Source organism: Ambystoma mexicanum, chromosome 14 (genome assembly GCF_040938575.1).
Source record: "Ambystoma mexicanum isolate Mex_15411 chromosome 14, UKY_AmexF1_1, whole genome shotgun sequence".
Taxonomy (NCBI): domain Eukaryota; kingdom Metazoa; phylum Chordata; class Amphibia; order Caudata; family Ambystomatidae; genus Ambystoma; species Ambystoma mexicanum.
In genome coordinates this window covers 635,074,614-635,097,720 of record NC_090940.1, presented here as the reverse complement: position 1 = coordinate 635,097,720, position 23,107 = coordinate 635,074,614, and the positions used below count along the sequence as shown (strand labels likewise).

Below are 23,107 nucleotides of genomic sequence, written 5' to 3'. Positions count from 1 at the left end.
CCGCCAGACAACCCTTGGGGTAGAACAGAGGGGGCATATCCTTTAAATTTGCCCCAACCCATTTCTAAAGTTGCCCCGCCTATAATCTGTTAGCCCCCCCGAAATGCAGGTTTCGTTGCTCTCCTGCTGTGCATTGCTTCTGTGTGTGCAATTAACACATTTTCTGGCAATAATGTGTACTAATTTCTTTTTTAAAGTACTTGAGCTCATGTGGAAAGTTGCTATGAGTCAAATTGTTCGCTAATTGCAAAGGGAGTGAAAGTGAAAGCAGTGCTGATGTTTGGCGAGGGGGCGTGGGAGCGAGGGGGGGGGGTTTGGTTGGGCAATAAATCAGCCGAGTCCTGGGGAGGGGGGCGCCCCACCATCCTCCGTCACGGCATTTTCCCTCTACTGTGGCCGCAAAGTCACCCAGGAACCGTGCTTTGGGTTTCCCCAGCGTGAGCTGCAGACCCCGCCCTGGAGGAAGAGGGGCTGGAGGTGGGCGGCGAATATAAACCCACAGACGCTGCGGCTCTGCAAGGAGGCCAGTGCAGAGCGGAGATCAACCTCAGCTTCATCGCGATGTCTTTACTCAGTGAGTAACAGCAGGGCCTGTCCTGTGTGTCTGATACTTGTCTGTGAATACTGTGTCCATACTCAACAAGTAACAGCAGGGTCCTGTGTAACACCAGGACCTGCGCTGTGTGTCTGACACCTAACTGTAAATGCTCTGTCAATACTCAGTGAGTAACAGCAGGGCCTGCCCTGTGTGTCTGATACCTCTCTGTGAATACTGTGTCCTTACTCAAAGAGTAACAGCAGGGACCTGTGTAACACCAGGACCTGATCTGTGTGTCTGACACCTAACTGTAAATGCTCTGTCAATACTCAGAGAGTAACAGCAGGGACCTGTGTAACACCAGGACCTGCTCTCTCTGCCTGACACCTAACGGTAAATGCTCTGTCAATGCTCAGTGAGTAACAGCAGGGCCTGCCCTGTGTGTCTGATACCTCTCTGTGAATACTGTGTCCTTACTCAAAGAGTAACAGCAGGGACCTGTGTAACACCAGGACCTGATCTGTGTGTCTGACACCTAACTGTAAATGCTCTGTCAATACTCAGAGAGTAACAGCAGGGACCTGTGTAACACCAGGACCTGCTCTCTCTGCCTGACACCTAACGGTAAATGCTCTGTCAATGCTCAGTGAGTAACAGCAGGGACCTGTGTAACATCAGGGTCCTACTCTGTGTGTCTGCGAGCTGTCTGTAAATAACCTGTCCTTAGCAAGTATCATCAGGGACCTGCTGTGTGTGTCTGACACCTAACTGTAAATGCTCTGTCAATACTCAGTGAGTAACAGTAGGGACCTGTGTAACATCAGGACCTGCGCTATGTGTCTTGGACCTGACTGTAAATGCTCTGTCATTACTCAGTTAGTAACAGTAAGGACCTGTGTAGCAACAGGGTCCTGCTCTATGTGTCTACGAGCTGTCTGTGAATAATATGTCCTTAGCAAGTATCATCAGGGACCTGCTGTGTGTCTCTAAGGCCTGTCTGTAAATACCCTGCCGTTACTCAGTGACATCAGGGACATGCTCTGTTTGCCTGAGCCTGTCTGTGAATAATATGTCCTTAGCAAGTATCATCAGAGACCTGCTGTGTGTCTCTAAGGCCTGTCTGTAAATACCCTGCTGTTACTCAGTAACATCAGGGACATGCTCTGTGTGGCTGAGACCTGTCTGTGAATAATATGTCCTTAGCAAGTATCATCAGGGACCTGCTGTGTGTCTCTAAGGCCTGTCTGTAAATACCCTGCCGTTACTCAGTGAGTAAGATCAGGGACATGCTCTGTGTGGTTGAGACCTGTCTGCGACTACTCTGTCCTTACTCAATGAATAACAACAGAGACTTGCTGTTGTTCCTGTACCCTCCTACGTGAGTCCAGTGGATCAGAGAGCCAGGCGTAAAAGATTGCAATTGGGCATTGGCTGGCAGGATGCTTGCTCGGCTGACAGGCTATAGTGCGCACGTGCTTGCTTTGGCAGGGTTCTTTGGCTGCTTGGCGATGTTTGCATGTTGATTCGAGGAGTGCAGTGGTTTGGAGTGTGTAGTTCGAGGATCTTCTCCAGTTGCTTGTGTTGACGTTATTGGCTTCGCTCCTGCCGACCAGGCCTCTGGGGGAGCGTAAACACTTGCAAGCAGGGGAGTGAAGGCTGGCGGGGCTGGGGCGGAGTCAGTTAGATGTTAAGCAGAGGGACGTGGGACTGCCACAGCTCTATCCACAGAGTCTCTCGGGGGGAATCCCTCCAGTTTTCTTTCAGTCCCGGCTGCATCCGCGTGTACAGAGTGATAGGGAGTGATACAGGGGTGATGGAGCTCTGGTCAGTGGGGAGAGGAAGTGAGCATGGATTGGCAGGTCTCTTGCAACACTGGCAGACTTGCCATCTGCTATGTCTCTCTCAGAAATCGGTAAATGCCAGGCAGTGGCATTGCCCAGCCGCCCAGCTGCCAAAGGCTTCTTAGGGAACCTGTTAAAGGCCCGCTTTCCCTCCAGGCTTTAGGCTGAGTAGTGTGGGTTCCCCCCCTGCTCTTGTCCCTGTTGTCCTATGCCCGGACCCAGAAATGATAATGCACACACAGTTATGTTTCGTGGAAAAATTGGTGGCCGTAGGCCTGTTTATTTTATACAAAATTAACGCTACACACTGGTTATGACAACTGTACAATAACGTAAAAAAAGTTCCTTGTCACTGCTGATCTTTTCAATAAACCTTTTTCGTCCTCTTTTATATCCTCTTTTGCTATATCATGGCCCCTTTTCTGTACATCTAGCAAGGTAAATATGTCTATCAACTCTTTTCTCCATATTTTTTCTTTAACTTTGTCGCTAATATGCCAGGCTTGTGCTTTCAATGACCGCCCCTGTGCATCTTTGCCTATCGTGGGTCTCCCATACTTTGTCATATTTGTGGCTGGCTCAGTTACTGTTACTACGGCAGGCGCTGGCGTTGCTATAGGGTCTGGGCTTTGGGGAAGCCCCGGTGTAGGGATGGTAGCCCCGCTGTCTGTTGGCCCCTGCCCCCCTGCTCCCATGCCCCCCCCTGCCCTGTCCTCTGTATTTCTTCCATTACCTATTACCCCTTTCTTTTTCACCCAGGCTCGCAGGTGGTCTCTCTCTTCATCATCACTACTTTCCCATTCTGATCCCAGGTTATCTTGCTCTCTTTTCTTTCCCTTCTTGGCTCTGGGCGACATACCCTGAGCCCTTAAGCATTTGACATTTGCATTTAATACTTTAATCATTTTGTTAATGTTGTTGCTTAATTTTACGATACCTTTGTTTTTCTGCTTCTTCTTAGGCCTCTCTGGCTCCTGCGACTCTTCCGCTGCTCCTCTTGCCCTCTTCTGTCCTTGGGGTACCGCGGCTTCCTCGTCGCTGTCCGTGGAATCCTCTAGCAGCAGGGGCGACATTGCCCTAGCCCTTTCTTCCTTTTGCATCACCTCCAGGACCCATTTGGCCCCATAGTCTTTTTCTGCTTTTTTGGCCCATGCGCTGAATTCCTGCGCTCTTCTTGTTCTTTCTTCCGTCATTCCCAACTTTTGCCTCTTCTGGCTTTCTTGTAGACTTGCCTTCGCTCGCCTTGTTCCTCCTGTATTGTTTCACTGAGCCCCTGTTTGGCTTCCCGTGTTGCCTGTTCCGACCGTTTGTTCTAGTTTATGCTTTTCCTTTTTCCCGGTGTTAATTGTTTCCTGGGCAACGCTAACCAGCTCGGACTCCAGACTGTTGTTCCAGCACGTTGTTGTTTTTCGCTTCGTGCTGTTTGTCTACACCGGTATGTACTGCCGCTTTAAAGTTTATACGGCGTGTCCTTCGCCCCGCCCCCTTCCGCAACCTTTCTTTTCCTCTCTCCGCGGGTGTAGGAGGCGCCCGCTTCAGCTCTCCGGCTCTCCTACTTGGCGACGTGTTACCCGGCCTCTCCCGCTTCTTCCGCTGGTTACGCTGCCTGTTCTTCCCCGATGACTTCTGCAACGGTCTTCTTCCGCACCTCCGACTGGTTGTGTTGCAGCTCCGGATTCCCCGGTACGAAGGCGATGGTTCCGCTCTCTCCTTCCGGGGTCCCGCTCTTCGCCGATGGATGTCGCCGCCAAGCAGAGGTGGGTCCTCCTTCTTCCGCTCCTCCTACGCCTCGTTCCTTTGTTCTTCCCGACACTTAACCCCGCAGAGGCGAAATTGACCGGGGAACCGAAGACACGGACTACGCATAAGCCCGCAGAGGCAAAACGTATCCTTGTCCCCCTTTTCCAGGCTCTGGGAGCTTACCCGAGTGAGGTAAGCTCCTAACCTGGTTGTGTCTTGGCCACGCTTCCTTGGGTTACTTATACCCCTTCCCCCTTTTGTTGTGCCGTTGGGGGCCGGCTTCTTCCTGTCCTCCCCCCTGTTACTTTCACACCTGGTCTTTTCCTGTTTGGCGTTTCCTGGGGAACGCCGAGGGTGGGGGCGCCGCTCTGGCTGCCCCTCCCTTTTGTTTTCCCGCCGGTTGTCTCCCCCACCCTGCGCCTAACTCCCCAGGCCCTCCATCGTGTCGCACTTCGTGCAGCACGGGGCCTGTGGCATTCTGCCTCAGGGGGAGACTAGAGAGGGCCATGCACAAGCGTTATAGAGAGAGAGATCGCCCCTCCACCCCCTGCCTCTGCCGGTGGTGGGTGGGGGACGCAGAACTCACCGAGAGCCCACCCTCTTCTGGTATGTTGGACAGGAGGGGTGATGGAAGGTAGAGAATCGCGTTTGGGCTGCGGCAGAGCAAGCCACCTTTCAGATGGTGCTACAGGTGGAGCACATTGCCCAAGTCTTCTCAGACTCCCAGGGACAGCAGCCCCTTGGGAAACTGAGCGCATTCCACAGAGTGTCCTCTTCCTAGGGGAGAAACTGGAGAGAGGTGAGAGCGCTGCCTGTGTACATTCATGGTACCTACATGAGCTGCACCCTCCTGGATGCCCGGTGGCCGCATGAGCTGCACCCTCCTGAATGCCCGGTGGCTGCATGAGCTGCACCCTCCTGTATGCATGGTGGCCGTGTGAGCTGCACCCTCCTGTGTGCATGGTGGCCGCATGAGCTGCACCCTCCTGTGTGCATGGTGGCCGCATGAGCTACACCCTCCTGTATTCATGGTGGCCGTGTGAGCTGCACCCTCATGTATGCATGGTGGCCGTGTGAGCTGCGCCCTCCTGTGTGCATGGTGGCCGCATGAGCTACACCCTCCTGTATGCATGGTGGCCGTGTGAGCTGCACCCTCCTGTGTGCATGGTGGCCGCATGAGCTGCACCCTCCTGTATGCATGGTGGCCGTGTGAGCTGCACCCTCCTGTGTGCATGGTGGCCGTGTGAGCTGCACCCTCCTGTGTGCATGATGGCCGCATGAGCTGCACCCTCCTGGATGCGTGGTGTGGTGGCTACATGAGCTGCACTCTCCTGTATTCATGTTGGCTACATGAGCTGCACCCTCCTGTATGCATGGTGGCTGCATGAGCTGCACCCTCCTGGATGCATGGTGGCTGCATGAGCTGCACCCTCCTGTATGCATGGTGGTTGTGTGAGCTGCACCCTCCTGTATTCATGGTGGCTGCGTGAGCTGTACCCTCCTGCATGCATGGTGGCTGCGTGAGCTGCACCCTCCTGTATGCATGGTGGCTGCGTGAGCTGCACCCTCCTGTATGCATGGTGGCTGCATGAGCTGCACCCTCCTGCATGCATGGTGGCTGCGTGAGCTGCACCCTCCTGCATGCATGGTGGCTGCATGAGCTGCACCCTCCTGCATGCATGGTGGCTGTGTGAGCTACACCCTCCTGTATGCATGGTGCTTGTGTGAGCTGCACCCTCCTGTATTCATGGTGGCTGCATGAGCTGCACCCTCCTGTATGCATGGTGGCTGCATGAGCTGCACCCTCCTGTATGCATGGTGGCTGCATGAGCTGCACCCTCCTGCATGCATGGTGGCCGTGTGAGCTGCACCCTCCTGCATGCATGGTGGCCATGTGAGCTGCACCCTCCTGTATGTATGGTGGTTGTGTGAGCTGCGCCCTCTGTATTCATGGTGGCCACGTGAGCTGCACCCTCCTGTATGCATGGTGGCTGCATGAGCTGCACCCTCCTATATGCATGGTGCTGTGTTAGCTGCACCCTCCTGGATGCATGGTGGCTGTGTTAGCTGCACCCTCCTGTATGCATGGTGACTGTGTGAGCTGCACCCTCCTGTCTGCATGGTGGCTGCATGAGCTGCACCCTCCTATATGCATGGTGCTGTGTTAGCTGCACCCTCCTGGATGCATGGTGGCTGTGTTAGCTGCACCCTCCTGTATGCATGGTGACTGTGTGAGCTGCACCCTCCTCTCTGCATGGTGGCTGCATGAGCTGCACCCTCCTGTATTCATGGTGGCTGTGTGAGCTGCACCCTCCTGTATGCATGGTGGCCCTGTGAGCTGCACCCTCCTGTATACATGGTGGCTGTGTTAGCTGCACCCTCCTGGATGCATGGTGGCCCTGTGAGCTGCACCCTCCTGTATGCATGGTGGCCCTGTGAGCTGCACCCTCCTGTATGCATGGTGACTGTGTGAGCTGCACCCTCCTGTATGCATGGTGGCCGTGTGAGCTGCACCCTCTTGTATTCAAACACAGGGAGCTCGTGTGAGGGGTGGGGAGGGGGAGGGGAGCGGGAGGGGCTGCAGGCAGCACTGGTTCACTTTAGGCACTTTCAACGAGATGCAAAAACGGCCCAGAAAGTCATGTGGGGAAAGGGGGAACTTCGAGAATCACTCCATATCCGACCCCCACGGGCACAGTGCCGGGTAATGACAGCGAAAGTGCAAAACATCTGGAGGGCCAGCTAAGGAATGGCCATCCTTAAATGCGCAACCCGCGTAAAGGGTTGCGCGCATAATACAGTTAGTAGAATTGGCCCAGATATGTTTTCCCATAAATAGAAAAAAAAACCGATGGCGGTCTTTGAAATGAAGTTACTCAGAGCCCCCACTTATGCACCCCCAGCTATTGACTTCAAGAACCCCGAGGAGACCCCAGGAGCGGCAGAAAGTCTTCCGGTGCCTCCTCCATCAAGCCCCCTGGACTGCAGACCCTGCTTCTTTTCCGTGCATCGTTGCTTTCAAAAAGACAACCCTAATTGGCAGCAGAGACCCCGCAGAGCGTGAAGGAGTGGCCCTTTTATCCAACAGCTTCATGCAGAGTTTTTGATGTGCTCATGCTTTGCAAGGGTCCCATTGTAGCACGCTGCATGGGCAGTTTGAATAATGACTACAGGCAGGTGACTGTCATAGCGCGCTCTTCTGTGGTGTGTCCAGGTTTTGAAATTAGTAAGACCACTAGCCCAGTGTCACAGAGAGCTCAAGTTGTTCTGTGCCAGCTTTGAAGCAAACCACCCTGCCAGGCTTTTAGGCTTCCCCAGACTGCCTTCTGCCGCTTAAAGCCCTGCATTTCTAAGTAGCATGTGTTAAACATTTCAGGACCTGGAGAACAAGTGCTACATTTCTGTTTTGGCATCTTTTTAAGAAACAAGAATGCCAGTGAAGACGTGGTGTTGGTTAGAAAAGCAGCCTGTTGTGTGCCCACCTTATAAGATTACTGAGGCTGGGCAGAAAAGAAGGTATTTACTTTGGCCAATTAAGTGGGTGCTTCCCTAGGGGCCAGGAACACATGCGTGCAGAAGGCCCTTTGTGAATGTATTCCATCCAGCAAGGACTATTTACATGTATGTCGGTGCTATTAAAATGAGTCACGTAAAATGCTGTGTAGCCTCTATACTGCAGGAGGCTTCTCAGAGTGGGGGCGGGGGCGGTGGGGGCCCGAAGGGAGACTGGTGGAACTGGGTCCCCTCCTTTCACAGCGCATTGGGAGGCCCAGGTGCCATCGCAAAACAGGCCTTTTTTCCATGGCTGACTCACCCAGTCCCACTCATGCCATTTTCGATCCATCCCAGGCCGGCCCCTTCATTGCTGCACGCCCCCCCCCAAAAAAAAACAATAGAAAATGTGTGTCTTGGTGATGCCACCCCCACAGACTTTCCCTTGCTTTTCTGTTGAATTTGTCTCGTGCCATGCCTCGGGAGGATGGCTCAGGGGCAACGTGCTCGCCTTGGAAGCAAGACGACACAGAGCAACACCAGTTCGATCCCCGGGTCCGCACTTAGAAACCTCTGGGTATTAAGCGCCTTATAAATAACCCATTCAAATAAGGCATTTCCAAAAAGCCTAAGCCTCTTGCTGGAACCAGGCAGGGCCATTTGGAAATGTCCACCCAGATGTTCCTCAGTTAAAAACTAACTCATTTTTTGGACAATTTGTGAGTGCCTGAAGTGGTTCCAGCTTCTGCTTTTTTGGGAGAAAAATCCCCTTTTGCGAAACAGCGGTGCAGGAATTTTAGAGTGGTTGTGTTGCAGCTGTGTGGTCTGTTGCGCCAGCACGAGCGGTCTTCTTGGCCTCCAGCGGCAGCAACCACAGTGGATATCTCTGGGACATAGTGCCACATGACCCAGTGACAAACTTATGCCAATGGAACGGTGATCTCCCCACCGCCCCCTCCGCCCCCATATTCTGCAGCAAATTTGTGAAGGCCTGGCAAGTGGAAACTGTTGCCTGTTGCACTTGTCCATCGTCGCTGACCGCCAGATACTGCGCGTCAGTGTCAGATGTGGAACCGTGTGAGTTGCGGCCTCGTGGGTGGGTGGGTGAATGGGTGGCAACCACATGAGCTGTGCACCCTTCTGTATCTGTGGCGGACCCGTGAGCTGCAGCCTTGTGTTTTCAGTGCTGTGTTTTTCAACCCGAAATAGACTATCGCTAGAACTGCACGCGGACGCGGCGGTCACACTCATGAATTTCCGCCCAACCAGAGTCATTTCCGTTTGCAAAAAAAGGTGGGCAAAAAGCGGAATTAAGCGCCCGGCTTGCGACGTATATCAAAGGCTGGCTACTTGAGGTTCAGTCGCTCGCCAAGTGAGGAAAAGATCTAGGGCGACTGTGGTCTTAACGGGGACCCTCATGAGGCAATCAAGGGTCCATTCTCAGCTCTCTGTGGTGGAGAACCCGGTGTAACATGTCTGGTTTGTGAAATGCTGGCATCATGGAAGAGAAAAGATGGCCGCCGATCACAGATAAGCGGTTGGGGAGGTCGGTAATAGTTAAAAATACGTGGGGAAGAGGGAGTTGGGGGGAAACCACCCCAAAAAAAATGTTGATGACTTTTTTCGTACTAATCTCCACGTAAAAAAAGGCAGTCGTAAAAGTGCCTGTCGGCGAAATGACATGGAACCCCAGACACATTCAGGTCATTGACGCGTTAGTAAGACATTTGACGATGAACTAGCGTCTTCCAGTGTAGGGATGTGCAATCTTGGTCTCTCTGGAAGTTTTGGGCTTTCACTACCATGATCCCTCACCATTGACGCTGACTAGGGTTGATGAGAGTTGTAGTCCAAAACAACTGGAGAGCTTAACGAGGCAGAGGCCGTGTCTAGTGCGATGCTTATAGTAGCTGATTCTTAGTGTGGAACACAGGAGTCTGCAATCTTCAGAGCTCCAGGTGTTTTTGAACTACAACTCCCATCATCCCTCACCATTGAGTATGCTGGCTAAGGCTGATGGTATTCTATTCCAAAGCATCTGGGAGCAACAGGTTGCGGAGGCCGGGAGTTACAGGTACCTGTCTCGTTGCTCCTTGTATTTGGGAGTACTAGTGTTAAAAGAACTAGAAGCTCCTCCTACAAAATGCAACAGGAAGATGTTAGATGTGTCGGTCTGAAATAATAGACTCATTCGCCCTCATTATGAGTTTGGTCGTATTACCCTTGCTAATAACACCCACTATATTTCGACTACCACTGACATTATTTGTAGTAGATAATCACAAGTACTTGTTGTTCCCCTTCATGGCGTTCTACTGGACTCCATTGGCATTTGTGGTATTGTCGGATGCAGTAATTCCAAGTGCACCTTTACCACTGCTTTTACTGCTTTTACTGCAGGATTTACCACCCTGTAAAACAGGCCCTTTTAAACACACGTGTTTCTGAAACCCATGATCAGGAGGTATTTGGAAACAGTGCCTGTTTTACAATTACCAGCACACGGCTAAGCCCATGTGAGCGAAGGGCGTGTGACTAGAAAGCAACTGCTGTTTTGCTGTGGCTGCATTTGTGTCCATTCCCCTGCCTTACCTCGAGGATCTGAGGACCGCAGGAGACCGAAGGAGAACGAAGCGCCGTCGCGCTGAGAAGCCCCGCCCCCTCCTCTGTGGCCCGCCCAGGCAGGAAGTGTGCCTACATTAGAGCAACCCAGGCACCCTTGCGGCGCTAAGCCCATGTGAGCGAAGGGCGTGTGACTAGAAAGCAACTGCTGTTTTGCTGTGGCTGCATTTGTGTCCATTCCCCTGCCTTACCTCGAGGATCTGAGGACCGCAGGAGACCGAAGGAGAACGAAGCGCCGTCGCGCTGAGAAGCCCCGCCCCCTCCTCTGTGGCCCGCCCAGGCAGGAAGTGTGCCTACATTAGAGCAACCCAGGCACCCTTGCGGCGCTAAGCCCATGTGAGCGAAGGGCGTGTGACTAGAAAGCAACTGCTGTTTTGCTGTGGCTGCATTTGTGTCCATTCCCCTGCCTTACCTCGAGGATCTGAGGACCGCAGGAGACCGAAGGAGAACGAAGCGCCGTCGCGCTGAGAAGCCCCGCCCCCTCCTCTGTGGCCCGCCCAGGCAGGAAGTGTGCCTACATTAGAGCAACCCAGGCACCCTTGCGGCGCTAAGCCCATGTGAGCGAAGGGCGTGTGACTAGAAAGCAACTGCTGTTTTGCTGTGGCTGCATTTGTGTCCATTCCCCTGCCTTACCTCGAGGATCTGAGGACCGCAGGAGACCGAAGGAGAACGAAGCGCCGTCGCGCTGAGAAGCCCCGCCCCCTCCTCTGTGGCCCGCCCAGGCAGGAAGTGTGCCTACATTAGAGCAACCCAGGCACCCTTGCGGCGCTAAGCCCATGTGAGCGAAGGGCGTGTGACTAGAAAGCAACTGCTGTTTTGCTGTGGCTGCTTGCTGCGGCCGCGGATACTGAGTTTTGGCGTACGGCCGAGCCTGAGGAAATCCGAGCTCCTCGTGCCCTACTAACCGGACCAAGTGTGCGTGGCCCGCTACTATTGGTGTCATGTCTTCCACTGCCGATAAAGGGAAAAGTGGTAGTGTCTCCATGAAAACTCGTGCCCAAAGAAAGCAGAGGCTGGAGTCGCCTGAAAATTGCTTACAGACTCCAGCTGAGCTGCAACAGTCACCAAGGCGCCTCCCAAGTGAAATCATGGACACAGCGACGCAAAGATCAAGCCACCAAGTAAGTGAAGATGGGTCCACTGTGTCCTATTCGTATGACTTTAATTATACCATGAGAATGGGGGCCCTAAGCCAGGAAAGAGTAGCGATCCTCCCTCCCCCCTCTCACACAATCATATCTGCAACGTCTGTCTGTCCTACTCAGACAACGACGTCTGGCTGTCACACAGAAAGCGTGCATAGAGACGACATGACAGCTGCTCCTTGTCCTGTTCCTGGGGCTCCGATTGAATCCTGTAAGGCCACGACCTCAGCGCCGACGGCAGAGTTAGATATGGGTGTTAATGCCGAGAGTGAAAGTGCAACGCAAACTGCTTTGCCCATGATTACGACCCCGCCGTTGACAGGGACCACCCCTGGTCACAAGGAGCTCTCACCTCGACACGCAGGAAGTAACCCTAATGGCCGGAGCTTTTGCAGCGCTGCGTGGCCAGTGCCCCTTCACCTGTTCTCAAACGAACTAGCAGTCCAGCCAGGCAATGTAGTCCTTGACAGCGCAAGCCCGAGCAAAAATGAAGCCACGAGCTGTGTTTCGCCTCGGCTGAGGTTCTACAGCGCCCTTGATAAATTGGTACCCTCTCCAATAAAACTGTATAGCGGGCTCTCTGAAGGCGAATTCCACGGCCCCCCATCTATGACTATGGGCTGGGCGGAACCTGAGCATGGTGCGCGCCCAGAAGCCTGCAATACGCCTTTACATGGCGAAGGGGCGTGGTCCAAATTAAAGTGTTTGGATACCAAAACTGACTCACAACGTAGAAACTCACTGGATCTGGTCAACAAACTGCTAATAGACCTCAAACAAATCAATCAAGTGAGAAATAACACTTCGACCTCAAAAGAAATAGCTAACGGAGGACATGAGCCTATGACAGAGGCATATGACTCGTTATCCAGCGCACATGGTAGGGCGTTGAGCAACCTCGCTAATCACCAACACGTCCACCAAATTGGGCCGTCAAAAAGAAGAAGAGCCGATTCGAGCATTTCCCCGAGCTTCCAATGCTCACAGAGGAAGATTCCGAAACAAGGGGTTGCCGCTCTGGCCCAACCCTCGGCCAGGCTGAATGCCAAAATATGTCACGAAGCCGTAGGCTCACCGAAAGCCCATGACTGCTACGTATCCTCAAGTGACACATCATCCTCGGACTCATCCATTATGGATCGCCCATATCCGAAAATTAGGCGATTCCCTTTGAGCAGAAAGCGCAAGGTGGAACACGAGAAAGAATGTAACAGCACTACGAGTCAAACGCCATATATGCCTGGCATTCAATCCACTATTCTATCATCCATGTCTTTATCCCTCGCACCATTCCTTAAAATGTACGAACATCTAAACGAAAACATAAAAGACCTGTTAGTGGTTGTAGCAGGCTTGCAGTCCAAATTGGAAACCTTTGAAAACACGCATACGCTGCACATGGCCGCGGTGTTGAACACTAACAAAAAGGCAGAGATGGCGATGGGATCGCTGATGGATGTTAACAAAAATGCAAACTTGGACAAAAAACTATTGGCTGAAGTCGCAAAACAAGCTCTTAACATCTTCCAACAAAAATGCGAGAATAGATCCAGAACTGAGTCCGTAGACGCGATAGGAATCGTGGCACCTTTGTGCTGTAATTCTACAGAGCTCGGCCATACAAATAGGTTGGCCGTGAACAGAGGCGTGGCTGTGGAACCTAAAGCCCTCCCTGATCCAACATACCAGCTGTGCTCTACCTCTCACGACAACAATGACATTGAAATCGTTCCTTCGACTTGTACCCGTGTGTCTCCCACTTTAGTGCCTGACAACACTATCAACACTCCTAGAGTTCAATTGTCAGTGGAAACTCCCCTTATGGACTTAACCAACACAAAGAACCTGCCACACTTCAAAGACATTTTGTTGGTAAGCCAATCTGTGGAGAACTTGGCCCTTCTGGACCCGCAAACGGCCACCTCGTCTGATCAAATTCATGGTCCAAATCAAAATCAAGGTCCAAACTTTATAGACGAACCGATTGCAGTCTCACACAAAGAGACAACTGATGTGTCCCCTCAAGTTTTCGACATATTCAAAGCCAATAAGGCCTCCGCCCCAATCGATACAACAGTAAAGACCCGCAAGGGAAAGGGGCCTCAAAAGAAATCGAAGAACCTACCATCAAAAAAATCAAGACGTGGCAATGATTCTAGAAAATTTCTGAGAAACATCAAAACTGTGAATGTTACTGTAAACCGAACAATCACGAAAGAACACAACGGAGCTGTTGGCTCCGAGAACAACACAGTAGTAATCGAGCTTGATCAACCCAGTAGCAGCATCGCAAATTCGTGCGACATCTCTGAAACCCTGCTCAACATGTCAGTATACGGAGACGCTGAGGTGGAAGCCCAGGGTGCGCGTGTTGAAGCGACTCCTACGGTTGGTGCCATCCCCACAGTGTTTAAGCCCGTTAGTACTGGACCCCCAATGGACCAAAACAATTCTAAAGATCTGTCGCAGATGTCATCAGGTACAGACAGGCCTCCTTCGGATGACAGTGTCGCACCTATCAAGACTTCTACCCAGTACGCCAACGTGTGTCAAAATGCGCCAAGCTCCCAATCCGACAGAGTGGTCACACTACTTGAAGTAACGCAGGCGGTGACTCCTCTGCCCCACGGATTAGTCAGTCAACCAAAGGTGTTCCTGACTTTGGAAGAAAAACGCTGCAACACTATGGCTTCAGCAAAAGACCGTGTTTGCCAGCACACTGTGTATGGTGCTTCGGAAGAGCCGGCCTGTGTCAACAAAACCTTTACAACCAGGCCTGCAGGACGGGCGCGTACACCTGAGCCCTCACAAAGCACCAAAGTTCATCCACCACCGCAGCCAAAAAACAATAGAAGTTTGCAAATAGCCTCCACAGCCAATAAAAACCCGTCTAATCATCGCAAACAAGGCTGCCTGTCAGGAAATGCCGCGTCGCTGCATCAAGTGCTCCTAGAACGCATAGATTCAACCGACGATTTAATTCTAAATCGGCACAACGTTCTGTGGCTATGCCACCTGGTACCGACCCTCAGAAACATTGAATCTGAGGATCTCAAAATTGTGGAATTCATAAATGACAACAAAAATGATGCCGTGGTACTACACTTACAATCGAAGCTGATAGCTGACACTCTTCTTCAAGCAGGTCCGGTTCTCATGTCTTTGGGCTTCGACATATCCCTAGCACCAACGCACGTCAAAGAAAACCCGATGCAAGATGATTTCATTCTACATAAAACGGACGAAAAAAACCAAGTGCGTAAATCTTCGATAAGGTCTACTGCAACACTAACACCTTCTGCACCCCTTACCACCGATCCAGAAATTTCACTTGCAGCAAGAAGCATAGACTGCCTCAAGATTACAATACAAGGAGCGGCTCAAGCGAAGACCAATGGGGTATTAACTACCCAATGCTCGACTGAGGCGTTGGACGATAATGATTGGTCGTGGGTCGCTGCCTCGCTAAGCTCAAAGAAATCATGTTAACGCCAGGATCCTAAGGACTGTTTGACACACACTCTAGGCTCCTGGAACACCAGGGGCTTTAGCCACTTGTTTAACGTCTCGTGGTCAGACGGGTTGGATATTATCTGTCTACAGGAGACATGGATATGTGAAAGTCCTATTATGGAAGACTTCGAAATTGCTTTTAATCCTGCCATTAAGCAGAACAAAGGAAGACCCATGGCTGGTCTTGTGGTTGCCGTCAGGATCGCCTCAGGTTACAGAATCATGAGTTGTGCAAACATCTCTCCCTTCATTCAGGTGGTCACGGTCAGCTTGGCGGACGCCGAACATGTAATGGCTTCCAACCTCTGTATTATCAATATTTATTGGAACCACAAGGCCACTGAGGCTAAACACTTCATTGATGAGATAACATCAGTCATTGACGACCTTATAGTGAAAGAGCCCACACAAGACTTAATCATCTGTGGTGACCTCAATATTGACTGCATTAGCCATTTAAACACTTCCGGTCATAAAAAGATCGTAAACAAGCGTGAACAAGAAGTAACAACGCAATGGCGTATGGAAATGGATCTTCGAGAGATGACGTCCCTTAACGGGCAAACGACCGGAGACATACCAGCGGCCCCTACCTGGAGAAGAGGAGAGTCAAAATCAACATTGGATTACATTCTAGTATCTAGCAACCTTCATAAGAAAATCAGCAGTCTCGTGGTAGTGGACATGATCCACAGTGACCACGACATGGTAACCCTGACGTTCTCTGCTGAAGCCTATACATGCCAAGCCCCTTGGCCTCACGCTGTCAGGACTGGATCTGGCCGGATTCGGCTAAACCTGGACTCTAATGACATGGATCAGATTGTGTCGTCCTTCAAAGCATCGGGAATGGTAGAGTATGCACACACCCTGACTCAATACCAGGAAGTGAAGAACAAAATAAGACATACTCAATTTACAGAAAAACACAAATTTGATCTTGCGGTTCTCCAACGTAAAAGGCTTCTTCGTCGTGAACTGAGACATATAGGGAACTCAAATTCCAGTGACTCCACCACCCAAATACGCAAGATCAAACAGGGATACAAGAACTGGTTGAAGTCACATAAATCGATTATGCTCCAGAACGACGCTGAGCTCATGATGTCCAGGATGAAGAGTGCAAACTCAGCCGATTACTGGCGACTCATTAATGACAACCTGACTCCACAACATGCCCTCCAGGCAAACTTAGTCTTAGAGGCCGAATGGGTAGATTTCTACTCCGACCTCTTTCAGAAGACTAAACATTCCACCGTTTGGGTTCCGCCAAATATAACACAATGGGACATCGTCTTTGATCTCGACGACATCGTGAGAGTCATAAAGAACTTGCATGCCTCTAGGGCCCCTGGCCCGGATGGGCTCACGAATTTTACGCTCAAACAGCACCCAGAAGAATGGGCAGCCTTCTGTGAGACGTTATTTAACAGGATCCTCAAGAGTCGTAAGACCCCGGCCTCATGGAAATCGGCTGTGATTATACCCATCTTCAAAAAAGGAGACCGCAGAAACCCCAAAAATTATAGACCCATTGCCCTACTTGACGTCCTAGGGAAAGTGTATGCCTCCCTCCTCCAGCAACAACTTCTTGAATGGTCCGCCAAGTCTAATCGGGTCGACCCAAGACAGACTGGCTTCGTCAAGGGCGTGGGGTGCGGTGTCAACTTACTCCTACTAAATCTATTGAAAATGGAAGCTCTTCGAGTAAACTCCAAGGTCTACCTTGCACTAGTTGACCTATCGCAGGCATTCGATAGTATTAATAGAGAATTACTTTGGGAAAAGATGAGCAAGTGGAACTGTCCACCAAGCCTGTTAGCTGCCATCGCGGAACTCCATACAGACACCTCCATTAAAATTAGACTAGACTTAAAGGGAACTTTAACAGCTCCTATTGAGACATCAAGAGGCGTCAAACAAGGCTGTCCTCTGGCGGCAACAATCTTTAACTTGTTCATCTCTGACCTCAAAGACTCCATGATTGGCTTAGCTACGTTTCCACCCAAAATCCACGGCTCGCATGTTGACTACTTAGTCTACGCGGATGACATCATTCTCCTGGATTCCACACCGATAGGTCTCCAACGCAAACTCATCGCTGTGGAAAAATACCTGACAGAGAACTGCTTAAATATCAACAAAGGCAAATGTGAAATCATGGTATTCGAGAACCTGCGTGGAGTAAAAAATAACAAGAAAAAATTCACTTGGTACTTGAGTAAAGATCCTATCACGATCGTGCCAAATACAACATATCTAGGTATGAGACTAAGCGCAAGCAGAAATGATGCGCCCTGGCTGGAATCTGTAAAATGCAAATGTCGGACGCTGGCTTGCCAAGCGTCATTAATTAACAAAAGATTTGGAAAATTCTCCTTAAAGCCTACGATAAATTTCTTTCAGCAGAAAGTAGTTCCGTCCCTGATCTATGGTGGTGAAAACGCGTTTGGATGTGGGAACGAAATATGGAATTCATTGGAAAACATCTTTTGGTCCAAAGTTCTACACCTACCTAAAGGGACCTCAACATCATGTGTAAGGTATGAGCTTGGATACATTTCGATGCAAGCCAGGGTTGCTTGGAACCTCCTAAGTCTGTTCAGAAAAACTAAATTGTCCAATCCAAAGCCACAAATTGAAATTCTTCATAATTCAGACATCAAGGAAACATCCACTATCTTGTCTCAATGGAATGAGCTGTGCTATGATGTCTTGATTAATTATGACATCTCAATCCAAATGCTAATAGAAAACCCTGATGCTGCGAAAGTGAAATTGTGGAGAAATGATTGGATACACACTTGTAAACAAAGATCGACTTCGCGCACAACCCGGGAAGTCCCTCCTGAGGCAAGAGCGTATGGCACCATTCCGACCTACTTGTCTTGCTTCCCGGACGCATGGTCGAGAAAGCTATACCTACAGTTTAGGTTGAATGTTCTTCCGACCAAAGAGCGCCTTTGTTTTTGGAACCTGGCATCGGCTCCGGACCCCATGTGTCGTCTGTGTAAAACTGAACATGAAACACTCAAGCATCTGACGATGAATTGTCCTGGTCTAGTGAAAGAAAGGAACATTCTCTTCGGGCCTGTGACAAAGAACTATCAGTGCCTGTCCAGGGACGACTGGTGGAAAGCCCTGTTTGTAGAAACTAAAAGACCACTGCTATACGCATTAGTCATCTTTCTTCGAGCTGTGAAAAATCGATTGGACAGCCTCGTGATATCTTAGCCGGAGGAGTCATCCGACACACAACTTGGCAATCTTGTACACAGTCCCGAGGCTACGCAAATGAAATAATGAGATGTGGTTTCATGCTGGTTGTAAAAATCCTAAATGTGTTTTTGCTTCTCTTTTAAAGGTTTAGAAAATAAACCATATAAAATAAAAAAAAAAAAAAAAAAAATTACCAGCACACTCGTAGACCGGGCCCTCTCTTCCGCAAAGGTGGCATCTAGCCAGTCTGTGGTAAAGCAGAGTGGTTGGGGCGAGGAGGTGCAGATGAAATAGTCACAGAGTCCATGGGTGCTGTTGAGTATATATATGCTACCAAACCTTTCAGGTTAATGACCTTTTTATTTTAAAGATGTGCATTTTCTTTTGTTACGAAGCATCATTGTTATGTGGGAGGGGCATGTTTTGAAAGTCGTTTTATAGCACGTGTGCTTGTTTTTCAGTACCTGTTGACACATAGATTGTGCTTCTTTCCTGACCAGGTCATGAAAACACTGCAAGTGATGCTGCAGAGACAAAGAGACCAACAAAAGACCGAAAAAGAAAGGAAATGAAAAAAATTAAGACGAAAACTGTAAAAAAACATTTTTTAAAGTTCATTTGGTGTGGGAGATCCGAGACAATAACAGAAGAGATTGAAGTTGAGTCGGAAAGAAGGCCTGTCACTGGTAAGTGTTGTGTCTCGATGGCGGGGGAAAAAGGATGAGGGACACATGTCTCACGCAGAGGCGTAGACAGGGTTGGGCGTGAGCGGGCAAGGCCCACCCAGAATCTGCAAATACCCGCTTAGCACCGCGGTGTGGGCATTACAGATGTTAATGTCACTGCGCTGCACCCAACTTTCACCGTGGTGCCATGCGCTAGGGCATGTTTAGACGTGTTTCTCAGAACAGTCATGAGTAGTTTGTTTGTTGTAGTCCAATGTTGCCCTGCTACCTGCTGCTACAAAGTGTCTAATGTTGCTTCTGCTGGGTGCTATGATGCCCCTGAACTCTCCCTGGGCAGTGCCCCTTTCCTGCTTCCCAAAGCTGCCTTTGCTGGCCATTGGGTGACATTTTGTGTTAAGCAGCAACGGAAATGTAGGCAAAGCTGCAGAAATGTTTGAGGTAGGTGGGCTTATGTGGCTATCAACCAAACAGAAGAGTCATGGCTGGGACGTTTAGAATTAATCATAACCTCTGCCATTGGTTTGGGCAACCCTACAGACCCTGTTTTTTCAGCCTGCCCAGGGAAATAGAGCATATCCACCCAGAAATGGCAGGGCAACCCGAATTGCTTGCTCACATCGTCCTGGACGAGCACTACCAACCAGAGACATGTTTCGGCCTCCCTGGGCATCATCAGTGCGGTGTAGCGTGGGTCTCCAAGCACAGCAAGCTTGTGTAAATGACATGGGGTTTCCACGAGAAGGGTAGTCCTGTGATAGTGTAGAGGTTTTGTGTCATGGCTGTTGACTTCAGTGTTGTCTAATGGCCAAGGCTATGCAGTGGGGCCCATTCAGTGGGCTCTTGGTTTTATGGCTCACAGGTGTTTTTTGGACTCTGCGCAGAGTAGTAGAAGGGTGGCACTTTCCAGTGCCGTAGTCGCAGAATAGAGTCACTCAATGCACCATAGGTCAGGGAGAATCCTGGGAGAGAATGAACTGAATACTCTTGTCTCCTGGCGAATTAGTTTCTTTGTTTCTTTGGGATACTTGTTTTCCTGTTTTGTTTGCTGGTTATTCTGTGTTACAGGTGGTTTGGTTACGCGTTGGTTTCTTCTGCGGCGTCTGCATTCTGTGTTGCAGGTGGTTTGGTTGTGCGTCAGTTTCTTCTGCAGCATCTGCATTCTGTGTTGCAGGTGGTTTGGTTGTGCGTCAGTTTCTTCTGCAGCATCTGCATTCTGTGTTGCAGGTGGTTTGGTTGTGCGTCAGTTTCTTCTGCAGCATCTGCATTCTGTGTTGCAGGTGGTTTGGTTGTGCGTCAGTTTCTTCTGCAGCGTCTGCATTCTGTGTTGCAGGTTGCGCGTTGGTTTCTTCTTCAGCGTCTGCATTCTGTGTTGCAGGTGGTTTGGTTGTGCGTCAGTTTCTTCTGCAGCATCTGCATTCTGTGTTGCAGGTGGTTTGGTTGTGCGTCAGTTTCTTCTGCAGCGTCTGCATTCTGTGTTGCAGGTGGTTTGGTTGCGTATCAGTTTCTTCTCCAGCGTCTGCAGGAGGAATCATGCCTTCATTATAGGCCCAGTACGGGCATGCTTCTATAGGTTGCCCGCTCGTGGCTGAGCTCTTCTAATGGAGGCTTGCTTCAGTAGGGTTGGCATGGAGGTTATTCTACGTGGAGCCAAGTGGGGCAATGGAGACTGATTATCCTCAGCGGCCAATCTAGGGCGAAGGCTTCTTTCCAAAGGAAAGAGATTGCAAAGACGGGCCGCCAGGTGGGCCGGAAGGCCAGGGGGGCCTCAGATTTCCTCCCCACGATCGCCGGCAAGAAATGTCGGTCAGTTGTGAAACTCATCTTTTGGCGGAGCGGTAAAACATCTGACCTTCTTTTACCACTACTGCCAAACTTGCAGTGAAGCCTGTGGCATTTTTTAAATACCACTTGTTTTTATAATATCACCTAATGATGAGTTGGGATATTTGCCATCTGCGCTCCATATAAAGGAGCGCGCGGGGTACACGGGGTCTATTGAACTGATGAGGCGGCCCATGGGATTCCAACTCCCCATTAAGGGGGGGTTTAAAAATAGGAGGTATTTAAAATCCTGCCCGTGTTTGCCCTTACTCACAGTCTCCCTGTTTTTATGTGCGTTTGTTATGTGTGCGCTACAATGCCTGCTGGGCTGTCTTTTATGTGCAATATAAACAAATAAATAAATAAACAAATGTATCCTCAGCCAGCTTCCCACATATCACTTAATCCACCTAGCCTCTGATATTCTAAATCCCGCTCCCCTTGCTGGGCTGCTTCTTTTAAAAGTTAATTGACCTCGGGAGGATAGCTCTGGGGCAACATGCTCGCCTTGGCAGCAAGACGACTCTGAGAAAAAAAGGTTCGATCCCCGGGTCCGCGCTTAGAAACCTCTGGGTATTAAGTGCGCTATAAATAACCCATTGCAATCACAAGTGCGTCTACAAAAAATGGAAAGGTGAGCACTGTGCAAAGCCGAAGCCTGGTGAATTTTGATGACAGATTCAGAACTGTGGTGAGTGCACTTGAGAAACTAGTTGGGAAACCGTGTGAAGATGTTTGCTAATACTGGCAAGTCAAAGGCACTGATTGCAAAACTTTCCGTGCCCTGTTTCCACGCTAGTGCTGCAATAGCGGCAGGCGTTAGTCAGCTTCAGGCTGGAGGCCCTGATTTCTCACCCTGGCATTGGCTGCCAAACAGTTTATCCTCAACCCCGACTTGACCCTTGTCATATAAGCAGAATACATCCCCTCTTGGCACAGAGGCTTCTGGGAGATTTCTGCCGCTGCCAGAGACGCCTCCCACAAGCCCAAGCATCGGTGGCCCACTGCCCAAATGACATTTCTTTTCCCCAAACATTTGTGGCCTCCTGGTGCAAGCGCCAGGCTCTGCAGTCTTCGTGCAGTTTGGGAGTTCCACTCGCACGCGCGGCCTCCTTGTGAGTATGGTGGTAACGGTAAAAACATACCACCCGTTTCTTAAAAACTCTGTATCAAAGCAATAGGACCTGAGGAGGAGGGGCATTACAGGTGTCCTAATGCCCCTGGTGTCAGTTACAAGCCCGAGCGAAGCAAGCGCTTTAACGTAAACCCCGGGGCATTACAGGTGTGGAAATGCCCTGGGCGTCAGATCATTTGGTGGCAAGGGATGTGCAGAGGCACATTTAATAAAGCACACTTGTCACCCCACTCCCATTTGGGTGGTTGCAGGCATTTGCTCAAGCACCTAAGGGATCCGTTTGGCGATTGCCACCAGCTGTGATAATGCCAGTGGAACAAGGGGTGAAGTGGCAGAACCTTTCAGTCATGGTGTTTCTCCAGATGCCGGCCCCTTCCCCTGGCCCCCACTCCCCATGGCGAGACCCCCTTACAGGGCATGGGTACCTCGCATGATGGGAAGCATCTCTGTCTCAGGGCTAAATCTCTGGACAGGGGCTGGACTCTCAGGGGGTATGGGGGGGGCTCGCAACTTGCCTTAAAGTTGAGGCCTACTGCCCTACACACCGCCAGCTGTCCGGTGCATGCCAATCAAACAGGAACCTATGGTCTTCGTTCTGGCAGGGTGGCAGAGCCATGGCAAGTAGGCTGCTGGTACAGCACCCAACTGCTGGTGTCAACTATTTACTGTGAGTGTGCACATGCATGTTTGGAAATAAGATGCACAGCAAAATTCAAAATATTTCACATTGCATTATTCTGTAGCGCTTTATGTCAGATTCCCTCGTTTTAAGCGCTACAATACTACTTCTTCGTTTTCCTCGCATACTACCCAATTTAATGCATTCAATTGTGTCAAGATATATGCTAGGCCGGGGGTCTGCAACCTTTGTCTCCCCAGATGTTTTGGACCACAACTCCCATTAGCCCTAGCCAGCAAAAACATTGGTGAGGGATCATGGGAGCGGTAGTCCAAAACATCTGTAGAGCGGCAGGTTGCAGCCCCCTGTGGTAGGCCATTGGCCGAGTTTTTAATTCCTCCTGTGCGGAACCGAGTAGCATTTTAGAGGAGAGAGGGAGAATACAGTCCTTTCGTGCTATTTTCTGACTACTGCTGTACCGGGTTCAGCAATTTGCAGTCACGGATGATCCCCAAAAATCTAAGGGGCCCAGCGTTGGGTCCTGGAGAGTAGATGCTTCACTGCACATGCTCTGTGCAAATCTAATACACAGCCTGGGTCTTGTTGCAATACCTTCTCTCCCCTGTAGGGGCACTCATGCAAAATATCCCTTGAAAGAAGATCCGCTTCTTGTTAGGCCGCCATTTTAAAAGTTCACCCCCCCCGCCCCCCCGGCTTTATAACACAAGGCTGCCCC

The 23,107-nt window shown here is 50.5% G+C and overlaps 1 protein-coding gene across 3 annotated transcripts in view; it reads left to right on the top strand.

Annotated features, from left to right (window-relative positions):
* Positions 1–431: 431 nt before the first annotated feature.
* LOC138527089 (tumor necrosis factor alpha-induced protein 2-like) overlaps positions 432–23,107 on the top strand; it is a 54,532-nt gene continuing 31,856 nt past the window's right edge. Inside the window, exons 1-2 of one of the 3 annotated variants that reach the window (XM_069638120.1) lie at positions 432–574; positions 18,611–18,796. In XM_069638120.1, the coding sequence (XP_069494221.1) occupies positions 562–574; positions 18,611–18,796 (199 nt within the window). In that variant the 5' untranslated portion in view covers positions 432–561. Of the gene's footprint in view, positions 575–3,995; positions 4,137–9,027; positions 9,158–18,610; positions 18,797–23,107 lie in introns of those variants that run through there. The other 2 variants (XM_069638119.1, XM_069638118.1) reach the window with 2 other exon arrangements.